General features: G+C 45.6%; 2 protein-coding genes across 8 annotated transcripts; one reads left to right on the forward strand and one right to left on the reverse strand.

Annotated features, from left to right (window-relative positions):
* The first annotated feature begins 641 nt into the window (after positions 1 to 641).
* LOC123063209 (uncharacterized) lies at positions 642 to 6,561 on the forward strand. The gene is made up of 20 exons (XM_044486943.1): positions 642 to 995; positions 1,463 to 1,557; positions 1,718 to 1,831; positions 1,908 to 2,012; positions 2,103 to 2,174; positions 2,459 to 2,571; positions 2,657 to 2,791; positions 2,888 to 2,956; positions 3,092 to 3,179; positions 3,312 to 3,383; positions 3,469 to 3,569; positions 3,797 to 3,914; positions 4,007 to 4,066; positions 4,165 to 4,275; positions 4,468 to 4,585; positions 4,688 to 5,512; positions 5,600 to 5,654; positions 5,765 to 5,833; positions 5,925 to 5,983; positions 6,090 to 6,561. The coding sequence occupies exons 1-15, from the start codon at positions 857 to 859 to the stop codon at positions 4,564 to 4,566; spliced, it is 1,491 nt and encodes a 496-aa protein (XP_044342878.1). The 5' UTR covers positions 642 to 856; the 3' UTR covers positions 4,567 to 4,585; positions 4,688 to 5,512; positions 5,600 to 5,654; positions 5,765 to 5,833; positions 5,925 to 5,983; positions 6,090 to 6,561.
* On the reverse strand, positions 6,518 to 10,432 carry LOC123063210 (serine/threonine-protein kinase-like protein ACR4). Of its 7 annotated transcripts, none has more exons than XM_044486947.1 (9): positions 10,284 to 10,432; positions 9,944 to 10,057; positions 8,525 to 8,675; positions 8,240 to 8,421; positions 7,982 to 8,111; positions 7,813 to 7,884; positions 7,489 to 7,672; positions 7,200 to 7,314; positions 6,518 to 7,105 (listed from the first exon to the last, which is right to left on the reverse strand). In XM_044486947.1, exons 2-9 carry the CDS (start codon positions 9,971 to 9,973, stop codon positions 6,842 to 6,844), a joined length of 1,128 nt encoding a protein of 375 aa, XP_044342882.1. In that variant the 5' UTR covers positions 9,974 to 10,057; positions 10,284 to 10,432; the 3' UTR covers positions 6,518 to 6,841. The 7 variants fall into 7 exon arrangements, with proteins under 7 accessions (XP_044342882.1, XP_044342883.1, XP_044342884.1 ...); XM_044486948.1 differs by having other exon boundaries at positions 10,278 to 10,401; XM_044486949.1 differs by having other exon boundaries at positions 8,525 to 8,744; positions 10,278 to 10,395.
* Between the last annotated feature and the right edge of the window lie 5,848 nt (positions 10,433 to 16,280).

Here is a 16,280-nt window from a genome sequence, read left to right on the forward strand (position 1 = left end):
AAAAAAAACCGAACAACAAAAAAGTTGACCTATCAGTACTAAGGTCACCTAAGGAATTTCTGGCAAACAAGCACAATTTTGAATCAACAATCTCACCAAGAGTTTTTATATTGTCACACATCAGTCGTATTGCGTCATCAGTCGATGACCATGTGACTAGGAGGGAGGAGGAACATTGGAGGAAGGAGACGGGTTAATGAAAAGGGGATACATGAAGAGGAGGAGGAGAGAAGAGTTAGTGAGAAGGGGATGAAGGAAGAGGACGAGTGAAGGGGCGGACCTCGACGACGATGGTCATGCTCGGTATCTGTCTTACCAGTGAATCGACTCGATGTCACACTACCGATGGAAGTGGATATCATTATCAACACGGTAGCGTAGTGAAAGGCGCGGACAGTAATGAACCGAAAAAGGAAAGAGGAGACCGTGGCAGGGGTCGGGGACACGGTACCGAAACCTAGGGCGAGGCGGGGGTGCGTTTACATTTTAACTCCGTGTTCGAAGACGGCGTCGAAACGGGACAATATAGAAACGTATCCTAGTGTGACTCGTAACTACGTATCCTAGTGTGGAAGACGTATTCCTAAATTTCACGTTTCTCGCGCCGGCTGGAGGAGGAAGAAGACAACATGACAACAGCTTGGTGTGCTTGGATCTGTAACCGTACTGCGTTTCCACTCCTTCACCGCTCGCCATAACTAATCGAGGGAAGGGAGCATCGAGCCGTTCCAATTCGCGTCCTCGTCTTCCCCGCCAGTCCCCTCTCCCTCCTCCCCAAGAAGTGGTCAGCACAGGGACGACGCGGCGGGGCGGCGGCGGTGTTGGCGTCTGTGTTTGCTCGCTAGGCGAGAAGGCAATGACGGCGGCGGGGCCGGGAGCGGGGCCGGGGGCGGAGGCCCAGATGGGGAAGGACAGGGACGTGGTGCGGCTGGAGCGCGAGTCGGTGATCCCCGTCATGAAGCCCAAGCTCATCATGAAGCTCGCCTACCTCATTGGTTTGCCTCTGACCCCTCTCTCTCTTCCTTTACCTGTCCCATTACTCCGGTCCGGCGTTCGCCATGGGCGCTGCGCGTTTCTTGATTCCCTTTCGCCACAGAACGGATTTCACCGTACGGCGTTTGTTTAGTACTTGAACTTATTCCTAACTTTGAAGATTGGATTCTTTGCCTGTTCTGAAGGAAAGCACGCATATTGGTTTGATTGATCCATGTTTTACCTGTAATAAAGTAGAAAGATTGTGCTCAAAGAAATCCTAATAACTGTAGATATGGGGGGTTTGTACATTTCATACCACCTACCTAACACACATACTAGCGGGGTCCTTTCCTAATGTGGCTATCAAGTAGTCCACCATGTTATGTGTTCACCTGTCTTAGTTTCTACATGCTGAAGCAAAGATATCGTCTTTTGGGTTTATGGGACTTCATAACTGAAAGCAAACTCTGTTGCCTGTTTCATGAAGAGCACGAAAACGACAGGGAAGAATTCCTGAAGCTCTGCAAGAGGGTGGAGTACACCATCAGAGCTTGGTATCATCTCCAGTTTGATGATATGATGGTGAGAACCCGACGCCTTTCTGAAGACCTGTTTTTCATACATTTTCATACTTTTGCTGCTTCAGACTGATCTGTACAACCATCTTAAAAAGCTGCTAATTTCTGTCAGTGCTTGAAATTGAAGCAGATTTGATGTATTCAGTATCTTAATTTTTGTACAGGAGCTGTATGCTCTCTTCGACCCTGTGCAGGGTGCCAAAAAACTGCAGCAGCAGAACTTCTCGTCCGAGGAAATCGATACACTCGAGCAGAACTTCCTGACCTATTTCTTTCAGGTATAGGACTTGTTTGGGAGAAAGCGTTGCTAATATGTTATGTAGCATTGCAATTTAAGTGCCCAATTCGGTGCAGGTGATGCAAAAAAGCAATTTCAACATATTATCTGACGATGAGGTTGAGCTTGCTCATTCTGGACAATACCTATTGAATCTTCCAATTAAAGTTGACGAAGCAAAGGTTAATGTCCACTCACTCCAGACCGCACCTCCTTATCCAAAATCACTACTAGATTCAGGGCCATTACATTTTTGTTGTTTGCTGGTGCAGTTAGATAACAAACTTTTGTCGAAGTATTTCAAGGAGCACCATCATGACAACCTACCTGAGTTCTGTGATAAGGTGAGAATGCTCTGGCTCTTATATGCAATACTGATGCACCCTCATTTTGAAACATATTCAGCTGGCTGTTCTTATATTCTGGCTGCATCCACTCACTGTTGTTTCATCAAATTTTAGTTTTAAGAGATAATTGAAGGATAGGTTTTCATGTATTATTGATGTGGCACCCTAGACCTTTTCTTCTCTTAGTAGCCGTGGCTCGGTTTTCCTCATATTATTCATATACAACTCATTGTTCCGCGTGCAAACCTTATACTTACCCAGCATAATCTTCTATTTTCCAGTACGTCATATTTCGGAGGGGCATAGGACTGGACCGCACTAGCGATTTTTTCTTCATGGAGAAAGTGGACATGGTCATAACTCGTACATGGCGATGGCTGTTACAGAAGACGAGGTATGCTATCCACCACTCATTTATTTTCCTTCGAAGTTTATCTTGCTCATTCCACAAGTTAGTTATTTTCATACTGTAATTTCAGACTGCAAAGGCTCTTCTTGAGAAAGAAAAAGGTCAAGCCAGTGATAGATTCCAAGAAAGATGATGATCTAGTTGGTGAAGGGGACGACAAGGAGCTATACGTTGAACGTATACGACTTGAAACAATGAAATTGAGGTTTGTGCTGTTCTTAACCTGTTACACTATCACAATCCCAATAAGCTGCCATCTTTTGGTCTTCTATGCTCTCATATTTTCCTACTTTCATTGTAGCCTGCGCAATTTAATTGGCAAGGTTACAATTCAGGAGCCTACATTTGAAGAGGTGATTGTCTTGTACAGGTAGAACTCATAATGATTTTGGTTTGAGGTTGTAGGCAACAGTTTCTGGTGCCTTGGTTGTGAAATGGTCACTCGCATGATTCCTACAAACCACCATGTCTGAACTAATTTCTGATGGCACATGTTTGATTTCAGGAAGAAAAGCCCGAAGGGCCAGGATGATAGAGCAATTCAGGTTAAACACTTCAAAAATATTCCGATGGCAGATATGGAGTTGGTTCTGGTTAGTGCTGGACGCTCTACGTTTTCTAAAAGAAAGAGATGTGGTTATGTCCAAAAGTTTTTTCTTTGAGAACACATCTATACTCATTTATTCATCTGGGCTTATGCTGAAGATAAATCATGGTATTTGCAGCCTGAGAAGAAAAACCCGAGCCTCACGCCAATGGACTGGGTTCAGTTCATTGTTTCTGTTGTTATTGGGCTTGTAAGTCGAGTGAAATTGGTTTGACTTGATCCATTGATTTTGTTGTGTTTCATCAGTTGATGATTGCCTCTATCACATTACCCAGGTTACACTCGTCGGTTCACTCGAAATGCCTAAAGCTGATTTCTGGGTTGTGATTGCCATCCTTTCTGCTCTGGCTGGATATTGTGCTAAGATCTATTTCTCGTGAGTCCCACTCGATGTATTATTTGACAGGGTATTCATGCCGTCAGTAATTTGGATTATTTGTGTATGACCTAACCAGGAGGCCTTTTTTTGTTCTTTTGACCTGCTAGGATTACTCTAGAACACATTCACAAAATGTGATTTTGCTTCCTTAATTCTTTTAGCCCTTCTTAATTAGGACACTCATGTATTACTTTTCGGGTTGATGGAATTTACCTTTGCTGCAGGTTTCAACAGAACATGGCAACCTATCAAAACCTAATCACTCAGTCAATGTATGACAAACAACTAGATAGTGGGAAAGGCACACTTCTGCACCTCTGTGATGATGTGATTCAGCAGGAAGTAGGTCCTAAGAATCAGCAAAATAGAGGCTTGTGTTTATAGAAAATTTCAACTCACAATTTATTTACATATTTGCGATTTCTGATGTTCAGATCAAGGAGGTCATAATCGCATACTATATATTGATGGAAAACGGAAAAGCTACTGTTGAGGTATGTCAGATCTTTTGCTACTTCAAACCACTATTTTTCTTGTTAAGTTATATTATGCTTTGTTAAGTTAGAATGTTGTTTGTTTCCCAACATGTTAGGATCTTGATTTGCAATGCGAGGAGCTAATCCAGGAAGAGTTTGGTTTGCAATGTAATTTTGAGGTGATGGATGCTCTTCAAAAGTTAGAGAGATTTGGTATTGTTACAAGAGTGAGTTCTTACAGCCTTTTCTTGTACTGTTTCATACCTGCATTGCCAGTCATATGAAAGGTTCTTACAATCATAATTTGCAGATTTTGCAATAAAACAATGACAGAATCCAAAATTTTTTTATGACATTACCCATCGTATTGTTATCCCTTTTATCTCTTTTCATATTAATAAACTCGATGGTGTGTTCAGGATTCTATAGGAAGAATTGTTTGCGTTCCTCTAAAGCGATCCAATGAGATCATTGGTGCTACTACTGAGGAGCTGGTTATGAAAGCAAGACAAAGCTAGTAAACTCGATTTGAACCAGGTAAACTTCTTGTAAACTCTTGGCCAGCTGTTGGCATTGTAATGTTTCTGGATTACTCCAAGAAGTGCTGACATGCTGATACTTAGTTTGTTCCATTTTAAGGGGGCAAGTACATCCTGGCTGGAAGCGGAATAGTTCTGCTACGGAAGTTGAGGAGAGACGCGACTGTGATTTGGTCGTAGATTCTTCTGTATTATGTAGTATTTGAAGTGCGGTGTCGTAGATGTGTGGTGTAAGAATTAAATATCCCCTACTCGAACAAATATGGAGATGTTCAAGGAAGTGTTGTGTTTGCACATTGATTAAGTTATTAAAGAAAAGAAATTCCCTGGATTGGTTTTGCTGGATCTGTTCTGCTCCACATGTTGCTGGGGTATTTTCCTTCCCCTTATGCGTAAAACATAAAGCCCTGTGAGCATACAGTAACTTAACAGGGTGGTTTACTAATCACAATATAATCACTTGTCCAGCCATGTAACAGTTTCTGTGAGTTGATTACTGGTGAGTTTACAGATATCAAGGAAAAGGAGAAAGAAAAGCAGCAAAATTTTCTGGACGGTACATGTCCAAACCATATCCACTTGCCCTTGTCTGTTTGCAGGGAGGTACATGTGCAGGAGAAGCAAGCGAAGAGGGTGTGGAGAAGAGGGGGGCACAGCGTTTGGGGGTGAGATAATGAGCAGCAGCAGCAGCTTGGCGTCCACCATTTCTGCAGCAGCCACTGCTGCTCGTCCTCGCCATGGCGCGGCGAAGCAGCAGCTGAGCACAAGGGTGAAGCCACACCTGAAGCATGCTGCAGGCTGCTGGGAGAGCAGCGGCAGCGGCAGGGCGGTGGTGGCGAGGGCTGGGCCCGGGCCGCTGACGGAGATCGAGCCGGACCTGCAGGAGGACCCCATCGACAAGTGGCGCACCAACGGCGTCCTCCCGGTCTGGAGCGATCCCCTTGGTTTTCTTGTTCTTGCTGCTGTGTTGTCTGGGGAATTGGGATGACACTGGAGTGAAATTGTTTTGCAGGAAGACTTTGTGTATGGAGTGTATGATGGCCACCACACCTATGATGAAGGCCAAGGTATTATCTGGTATATTTTCTTGTATACAGCATAAACTATATGCATTCGCTGGCTGAAAGTTTGTGCTGATTCTGATATGATGTGGTGGAAACCAATCATCCAACTGAAGAAAAGATGGGCTTCTGGGAGGATGTTTCTGAGTGGTACCAAGAAGCTGAGCCTCCACAGGGATTCCAAGGTACACTCACTCATGGTGCCTTTTGCTATCTGGAAACAGTATTACATGTCCTTGAATCTTTCTCATTAGCATCAACGGCAATCTCTTGCAGCACTCATCTCCTGGGCATTCCCTCCTGCAGTCATCCTCGGAATGGCTTTCGATGTGCCGGTATGGATTGAGTAGTTCCATTAACCTCTAATCCTCCTATTTACATGCATCATCTGTCTTGGGCTCACTGAACGAAGGAAGACTCGTGGTCTATTTGTGCCACCAGGGAGAGTACCTTTACATTGGGGCAGCTATCTTCATCGTCGTGTTCTGCGTCATCGAGATGGACAAGCCGGACAAACCGCACAACTTTGAGCCGGAGATCTACATGATGGAGAGGTCCAAGCGCGACAAGCTCATCGCAGACTACAACTCCATGGACATCTGGGACTTCAACGAGAAGTACGGCGAGCTCTGGGACTTCACTGTCAACAGAGATGACCTTATCCAACCATAGGTGCCATTCAGAAATGGTGGTCGCATTGGCTAGATTCAGAAATGGAGGTCAGTTCAGATGACATGTATGATAGTGATATAAGCACTCTCTAAGGAAATCAGGGATGGCATAGCTCCAAGAAAAGGATCTTCAAATAAAGCATCCTTGTAAAAAATGCAGAGCAAATTGTCAGAAAAGACCATACTACAAATGGCAAATGTCTAAAATTGAAGAGATATATAAAGTTGCCAGTTTGGCGCTACCCTCTCGATGTTACAAAAGTCTAGCAAAAAAGAATTGTCATTCTTTTTTGTGCAAGTTGAAACCCTATGTCGAATACAACGAAGAAAATACACCAGGGGTGAAAAGGGAAGCCTAACAGCTCCTCCTTTTTTGTACACTTGAGTTGCACAGCTGATGATGAGCTGGCTCACTATGAGAAGAAACTAATGGGGCAAAATTGGAGCTAGAATAGCTAATCTATAACCCTGAAAGAGGAAAACTAGCTTAGCCTTTGAAATGCTATAACTTTCCATTCTTCTTCATCTTGGTGATGTGAAGAGCTGGCTGCCTAGGGTCACAGTTGTGTCGCCCACTGGCATGGCTGTCGTCCTCCTGATCTCCTGCTCGCGTATCCGGTGTATCTCGGCTTCCACCAGGCTCATCGACGGACGATCCTCGCTTGCCGGGTTCACGCACCGCGATGCCAAGCGCAACAATTCCTTCATGCCTCGTGGGGTAAAGCCGCTGGTCATTCTCCTATCTGCTATTGCAGAGATTTCACTTGATTCTTGAAAGTTCCGAACCTGCATATCAGAGATGGATAGTATGGTGATAGATATTATGAGAATAATATGGCAAAGAGGAATTGAACAATCATCAGGAATCAGTAGAATTTACCCATTCAATAATGCCTTGATCAGACGCAGCCGTCCTTCCACTGATCAACTCCACAAGGAACACACCAAAACTGTATACATCACTTTGTATGGAAAAAATCATGGACTCCTTCCCCCTGGTCATGCAACAAATCTCCATTAAAAACAGACACGGGATGCCGATAAATTTGCTACTATCACAGGCAGCACACTGAAAGCATACAGTTTGTACTATTCACTAATGGAAGTCAAGGGATGTAATTATGAACTTTTAAGTTTTAACCACCCCAAAGAAGAAGCTCAGTCATTACCGAGGATCAACGAACGGATCATTGAATATCATCGAAGGCGGGCCAGCATTGCCTAGTCGATCAAGTAGGCCTCGGATGCCAGTATCAGCAACTTTTGGTAAGAAATCCGCATCCACCAGGACATTAGCAGTTTTGAAGTTCATGTGGACAGCAGGAGGGGTCATGGAATGCAGGTGACTCAGGCCTGAGTAACAGTAATAGGAAAGGTCAATAAGATTCATTGCATAACTATTGTGACTGAAAATGAGGCAATTCATAATGTAGTCATGAAAACATGCCTCTGCCAATAATGGAAATGCGGAGTTGGTGCCGATGTATACTTACCCTTAGCGGTTCCATGAGCAATAGCAAGTCTCTGCTTGAATTCTAGCCTTGCAGTTGGAGAATGGCCATTTCCTGTAGAAGGATGGCAAGAAAGAAAGAAAAGCTATCACTTGTGATGCTCTTCTTGCACATCAGAACAATAATAGGAAACACACAATGGAAAAATCACCATGCAAATGCGTAGAAATGCTGCCATTGGGGACATACTGATAAACAAGCATCTGCATGCCATTGTCCTGGCAATGCCCCAAGAGATTTACGAGGTTGGGATGACGACGGATAGACGATAAGTAATTAACCTGGGGAGCAAAAGGCACCAACAATCATGAGTTCATGTATTGGTTTTGATCTCAGGAAGCAAGGTTTTGATTTCTTAAAACATGCCACTACTCTAGAGAATCGGCGGATACGGAGAAAAAATTGGCACCTCATGAAGAAATTCCTGGCTCGGAGGAGAATGCCGCCTTTTAACCGCTATAATTGTGCCATCCTGGAGCAAACCGTTGTATACCTCTCCGAACATTCCATGTCCGACGAGATTCGAGCTGCTGAAGTTATTTGTAGCAGACCTTAGTTCCTCCAGTGTCATACATCTTGCTCCTTGCATGTCTAGAGTACATAATAAAAGCAGTCTGTTAAGCTAAATGCTAATCTGACACCAGCTGAAAAACAGTGAAATTAAAAGCCCCTCAAAAACTAATTTGAGCGGTACCTGGAAGAGCTTGACCCGACGAATTACTCTCTGAAGAATCTGAATTCCTTCTGCGGTGCCGTAGGCATAGCACTACAATGAGTGTGATGGCACCAACTAATGCCAAACCTCCTGCAGCCCCTCCTAGAGCTACTGCAAGAATGTCTGACATCTAGTATGAAATTTCCTCCTTCAGAACAGGCTAGTAATATTTCTGTAGCAGTGGCGATGCAGATGTAACCTAAATAGTAGTACATTTAATTTATCTGAACTTAACTTTGAACAAGCAATAAGAATAAACGAAAGATTGCTGAATCGACAGCGCAACAATACAAAGTGAACTAAATAATTGCAGAGTACAAAATGGAACATATGTGCCATATATGGATGGACCGGTTAAACAAGAGATGAATATGAGCAGTTATAAAATAGGTAAGCGCATTCCGACAATGACGTAAGCAGCACGGACCAAGCAATTATTAGCGCATAAATCAGCGAAAGGAAAACTAAAATATCAGATGGAACAATGCAATCATGTTGACATTCAGAACTGAACATTAAGTGGCCTGGCAGTTCGTGCCTTTTTGCCGTTTATCGCATTCCTTTTATTTCCTAGATAACGTGCACGGCCGTTGCAATATTCAGAAATTTCGCACCATCAGAGAAATTTCACGCTGTAACACGTACTAAATTCTCGTGTAATTTAAAGAGCCTCGTGAATTCTCATAAAATTACGTGGCGTTGCGTTTTGCGCCTTTTGCCTTTTATTTCCCAGACAGTTGCAATATTCAAATATTTCGCGCCATGACTAGCACTAATAAAATTCCCATGGTATGCAAAGAGCCTCCCAAATACAATAAACTGCGCTGCATATTCTTCTATTTGGTTGACAATGCATGATCATATACAGACACAAAAAAACTGTCCACTACAGCACTATATATAACAGGAACGCTTCGTCGCCCATATAAAGGGGTATGCGAAAGCTTCCTCTGTAGTAGTGCTTCCAAACCACCAATGCCTTTAACAATCCCCAGTTGTACTACATGTTAAATCGAAATCTAATAAGAGAAGAATGCAGAATTCTTCAACTTGTGTGATCTAACAATATGGCATTGGCCTTATGGGCGCTGAAGGAAATCATGCAGTAAGACAAGAATTGCTCCTAGTAGTATGAAAAAGAAAACAGACGCACAACTGTTGCTCCATCTATACGTGCTACAGTACATGGCAAGAATAACAGGCACGCAGTATGATCTATAACGAATAACCTATATCAACAAATTCCACAGCAATCATGCAGACAATATCTTATCCCCAGAGCACACATCAAATCCATCTGATCCTGGTCCAAGAAAGGACCAGGAGCATGCAAAGACCATCATATCAATCAGCCAGAGCAGAGAGAATGTCCAAGCAACCAATAGCAAACATGCATACCTGCAGATTGACGAGGTCTCCTGGCGTCATCTCCCTGCAGGCACAAGAGCAGGATCAAACGCTGAAGCCATGCCGTGATACTTTTATCCCCTTCTTCTCCCTCCCTGCCCCTGTCTGTCATCATCAACAAGGAAAAGTTCCTATTAGGTTCAGGGCAAGAAATCAACAGAGGAGGAAACCAAAATCAAGCATGAAAAATGTGCAAGGAACATCCAGATTACGATCATGGAAGATGAGAAGAAACAGGGGACATGGAGAAGCAGCAAGAATCCATGAGAAGTGAGAAAAACAGGGGACATGGAGAGGCAGCAAGAAAGCAGGGGAGGCAAGAAACCTGTGCCTTCTTCTTCCTCCTCCTCCTCCTCCTCCTCCTGCTCAGGTGCCGATGATTGGAAAGGGGGAGGGGTTTGGGGGAGGACAGGAGAGGGGAGAGGGGACAGGAGAGCCAGCACAGCCAGCCAACACCAGCGGGAGGGAACCGGCAGGCCAAGTATATATAATGGTGGAGCTTAGGAGGAGCCGCATCAAAATGTGCCTAGGAAAAACGTGAGGCGCCCGCCGCTTGTATTCGCATTGCAGGCAGTGAGAAAATTACTTACTGCCTAAAACGGAGGCGGGGCTGAGCAGGTCCGCCATGGTCCACGCTGACGTCGCATACGCTGCTCTTAATCCCTCCTTAATTAGCAAGATCGCCTCTGCCGAGAGAGAAAAGAATGAGAGGGATGGAGGCATCTCCCAGCCCGGCCCAATGATTGCCCCCAAAGGCGAGGCGACAGTTCGTGGGGATCGCGACACCGCGCCGACGGACGGGCGGCGACGCGGCCACCCATTCTCCCGATTCGTTGTCTACTTCTTTTTCGCGGCATATTTTACTATTCGGCAATTCGTTGCATCGTATCGTCGGATTATCATATGCTCGGGTAAATGGATGAATCTTTCTGTCGATCGCGCGAGCTCAACAAGAAATGGCGTGGTAGTAGAATAGAAGGCGTCAATGATTGCCGAGCATGGAGGAAGCGGCCGGGCGGGCCGAGCAGAGCTGGAAGACAGGCGGACAGCAGCTGCATGCACACCTCCTCACAGGCACCAGAGCAGAAAAGCTGCACACGCCCTTCTTCTTTCCTGGCCTGACGGACGCACGGAGGCCTTGTCACTTGTCACCTAGTGCGAGCAGTAGCTAGCCCAGCCCCAGACCAGAAAGCACACGCTTCGGAACTCGGAATGAATGAATGAGCGAATATTGCTAAATCTTTTCTAAATTAACTCGTTGATCCACCCAGATATACTACGTGCGTGCATGCATGAACTACAGTGGTAGTGGTACAGCCTGCCTAGCTCGCTCGATCCAAGCGATACGGATCGCCGCTGTGACACTTGCATCCATCCATCCATCCATGGCGTCTTGCTGCAGGCTCGTCCCTCCCTCCCTCCCTACGGAGTGGACTGGAGTGGAGTGGGCCGCCGCTGTGACCAGTGAGCTGTACGCGGCCATCGCCGTCACCATGCGTTTCCTTCGTCCTCACATCCATACCAACTTTTTTACCCCCTACTTACTGCCATCTCATGGATTTTTCTTCTACTTTAAAAAAAATTGTTGAGAGGACGAAGAAGATAAATTATACATGAACTTTAAGAAACATTTGATAATCAAGCCTAACATGTAGGGGCACCGTTAAGAGTTTGCCTGGTGTAGGGGGCCCCTTTGGCCCCCGTGAAGCTCCGCCACTGACGTATTGCCGCTATCATAGGCAAATTTGACCTGTGGACGAAATCAAATCACAGAATAAACTGCTCATGAAACTATTTCACGCGGCTGACCTTTTTGTGTGACGCCCGACACGAAGGCGTCACACTACATTGTGCAACGCCTCACAGATAGGCGCTACACGCCTGGCCAACGTTGCACCCCAAACTGCCTAAAAAATGCTAAGTCATTGTGCAGAGCCTACGAGCTAGGCGCTGCACTGTATAGTGTGGCGCCTAACTCTCAGGCGCTGCACTAGTGGTTGCACTACAAAATGAAGCAACCACTAGTGCAACGCCTAGAAGCTAGGCGCTACACTGTATAGTGTGGCGCCTAGCTCTCAGGCGCTGCACACTGACTTAGTAATTTTTGGATCACATGGGTGCGACGCTGCCCAGGCGTGTAGCGCCTATCTGCGAGGCGTTGCACAGTGTAGTGTGACGCCTTCATGTCGGGCGCCATACAAAAAAGTCAGTCGCGTGAAGTAGTTTCACGGGCAGTTCATTCTGTGATTTGATTTTGTCTATAGGTCAAATTTGTCAATTTTGCCGCTACCACACTGCTCACAAGCATGCATGCATCCACAGGATTATTTCGCAGTCCCCAAATGCCAATTTGTTCCTGCTGAATTATTTTTTGTTCGGGTTTCTGCTAATTATATTCCTCCAAAGAAATTATGCTAATAATAATAAGACTGGGACAGCACACTATGCTTGTGGGAACCGTGGAAACACCGCAACGCCATTGTGTTTGACAGAGAGACACCATCACTCCAAACGGCACTCCAGAACATTGATCGTGAAGGACGCACTTGGAGATCGGCAGGGAAGTTTAAGGGTGACATAGAATTTTTCTTTGGTGGTATCCATAGGCGGGCTAGTGGTGAATAATCCCGAACGAGCTCTGTGTGTGGTGGTGGAGGCCTGTGTGAGCCTTGTAATTACGGTTCTAAACTTTGTGGAGGGTCTCTTTGCCCTTTTCTTCTTTAATATATGATATGCACACTCGTGCATATTCTAGAAAAAAATACAATTTAAAAAGAAGAGAGACTTTTGTGAGTCGCTTTAAGTTGGGGTCTTGACAAATGGATGGATGGAGCTGGGCTCTCTCTCTCTCTCTCATGGAATGGAATGCCTGCCCATCCTTGTGAGCTGTACATGATGGACAGCTGAAAAGCCTGAAGCGAATGGAAGATGCCAAAGGCAGAGGGGAAGGGGACCCAGATTTCTCCGGACAGATGGAGGGAAGGGCGATTGGATTGCATGCATGACAGCCTTGCGCTGTCCCATCCTTGTTCCTCCCTTCCATGCATATAACACGCACTTGATTTTGCTTCTTAGCCTTAATTTAGAATGTTCTTAAAAGTGCAATATGTTATATACTTTTTTGTCCACGCCTTACAAAAACACCGCTGATAAAAAAAATTAAAATTACAAACATGCACAAGAGGATTTCGGTGCCGTCTCCAACATGTATATAACAACAAGATGTTGCATATCTAAAAGATTTTGTGTTGAGACACTTGACTATTTCTTCGTGCTTTCGACGCGGTCGAACTCCCTTCGTCTGGAAACTAGTAGAAGTTGCAACAGATCTTCAAGATTTATCATTTACCGACAATTTATGCGGTATATACGTGAGTTACAAGAGGCGTACTAATATCACTGGATACACTTGTATTAAGCGATTTTGTGTTGAGTCGCCTGACTGTTCCTTCGTGCTTCCGAGGTTCGGTGGATCGGTCGGACTCCCTTCATTTGGAAGATAGTGTAAATCATCAAAGATTTTCAAGACTTGTCTTTCACCAAGAATTTATTCGACAATACGTCAGTCATAATATATGTATTAATATCGCTGAACACGTTATAGTTCGAAAACAATATACCAACAACATCTTGCATATCCAAAAGATTTTGTGTTGATACACTTGACTATTTCCTTGTGCTTTCGATTTAGCTCGATCAGGCTCCCTTCGTCTGGAAGCTAGTAAGAGTCGTAAGAGATTTTCAAGATTTATCGTTTACGGAGAACTTATTTGGGATATACGTGAGTTACAAGATACGTATTAACATCGGTGGATACGTTGCTCTTAAACACAATATTTGGTGGCATTAGTTTTGTATATCACAAAATCTATATATAGTACATTAATGGCCCAAAATCAAATCTTTGAAAGCGCGTACGTGTTACATTTCTAGATCGATTACCGAGTTATACGGTATTAATTCCGTACCAAATAATATATTTAGTCACAATGAATGGCAAAAATTAAATTCTCTACATTTACATTCCGGATGCGACAGAAAAATAATACATATATGGTCTACTACTAATGAGTGGCCAAAATAAAATCTTCACAATTACATTTCCGGACAGAAAAACAAAAGGCGTAGACGTAGTGGTGGGGAAGGTTCGTGAATCGTATACGCCCACCGTCGACCGACCACGTCTCAGGATAGTCACCCGGCCGGCCTTGTCCGGAAAATGGACAGTCTTGCTCGAAGGGGTGGGGGGTGCGGTCGGTCGGCTGTTGGCGCTCTCGTGCACGACATTTCCCTCACGTACGTACTGTACTTCTTTGGACGGTTCATGCATGCATGACCCTGCTAGCTACTCCGTAGCTCCGGGCCGGTCGGTCAGAAGTTTATCTGCACTGCATCAGCAGCTTGTTCTTACCGTACCTACCTACCTAAGCGTACGTCTCATGCATGCGTGCAGTGTTGGGTGCAACACAGCTAGCTAGCTAAACTTTTCTTTCGAGAGTGATAGATAGAGTTGAGTTTATCTTCGCGGACGGATGGATGCCAGATGTATATGCGTGTCTGTATGCGTTGGGTACGTGGCCCGTGTGTCCGGGTTAAGACTAGTACGTAGGCAGGCACGTAGCGTAGGCCAACTCCAACGCAGACCCCAAACGGACGCGGACATTTGTCCATTTGGGGTGCGAAATAGGCGGCGACCGGAGGGCGGATGGTCGGGCGACGCATCTGCGCCCAACACGCAGGAGACGCCCCAACCCCAAACACACGCGAACTCCATCTGGCAGCTCCGACAGATAGACGTCGTGCCTCGTCCACGGCCGCCGCAGCGTCGCCCCGGCGGCTCCGGCGAGGTGCGGGGAGGAGGAGAACGGCGGCGGGTGACTGGCACGGCCTCAACGAGGAGCGTGGGAGGGACGGGTTCCTCCGCCTCCCTGCAGTGGCGGAGGTAGAGGGTAGCCAGGGTGGGCCATGGCCCACCCTGAGGTTTGAAAACAGTATTTATATCATAGGAGAAAAGCTAATAAAATAAAATAATAAAATAAGTGTATATTTACAGTACACTCTGGCCCACCCTGGCCCAGTGGGCTAGGTCCGCCACTGCCTCCCTGCAGCGTCGCCCCGGTGACGGGCACGTGCCAGCATCAACTAGCGGACACGAGCGGATGGGAGAGGGCGAGGAGAGCGTTCGCTTTTGTCCGTGCAGATGCATTGTGGCCCAAGTTTGATCTGGGTCTAAGGTTGGGCCGGATCGAAACGGACATCTAATAACAACTTTATCTGTTTGGGTACTCCTCTTGAGCCAGGTTTTGCCCCAAACGGACGAAACCGGACCGGATGGGCTCTAACATTGGAGTTGGCCTTACACCTCACATATATCTTCTACTACTCGCAGGATGTGCTCTTGCCATGTGTAGTGACCATGCATACATGGCGCCAGCGATAATTTTATCTCCATTGCCAAAGCCAAGTGGTCTTTATTGATCTCGGAGCAGAAGAAATCAAGATCATGATCCTACCGGGCCAATGCTATGGAGAAGAAATCATCGAAAGATCAAGGGAAAAAAAATCCTAACCTCCAAAAGAAAGAATTCACGAGCCTCACGCCGGCACCGAAGCTTACACCGGTGCGACACAGAAGAGGCCGCATGACCAAACTGCGAAAGATCAAGAATCTACGCCAACGTGCCATCGACACTGCTACAAATGATCCCGTTCGAGATGAGGCGGCTCGAGGAAACTTTATTCGTCGGCTGACCCGTCATCACCATGCGCCCTAAGAAAATAGAGGTATCTTTGCCACCTTATTTTTGTGTAAACTTTTATTTTAGGAACGCAAAATTTTCGGGATGGTGTTTCACATGGCTACACAGTAGCATGACTCGTTGCCATCATTTGATCGGTGCATAGGGACCATGCGATCCGAAGTGTGCCAAGTGGCATGGACAGAGTGATCAGAAGAAGAGTGTGATTGCTGATTTACGATGCGCAGTGATGACGAGTCCATTCCTAGGAATGTCAGCTACTTTTTAATTTCCCTCCTCTTTATTGCATCGGTCTCGCCCCAATCCCCATTGTCTCTCCATTACTATACGGCCATCAATGTTGTCTCCGGCAGGGGTTCAAGCCTAGTGCATCCACCCATTCATCGAGATCGATGTAAAAAAACAAGACATAGGTACACATTTTGGGACATGGGGCGTACTTGTGTTTTGGAGCAGAGATTGCTCCTCAAGGGATGAGGATGCTAGGATTGTGGGGCTTAGGGTAATTCGAGGAAGTCTATGGTTTGCACGGTGTTGGGTTTCTGGTGGATTTTTTGTGCACAAGCACG

Source organism: Triticum aestivum, chromosome 3A (assembly GCF_018294505.1).
Source record: "Triticum aestivum cultivar Chinese Spring chromosome 3A, IWGSC CS RefSeq v2.1, whole genome shotgun sequence".
NCBI lineage: Eukaryota > Viridiplantae > Streptophyta > Magnoliopsida > Poales > Poaceae > Triticum > Triticum aestivum.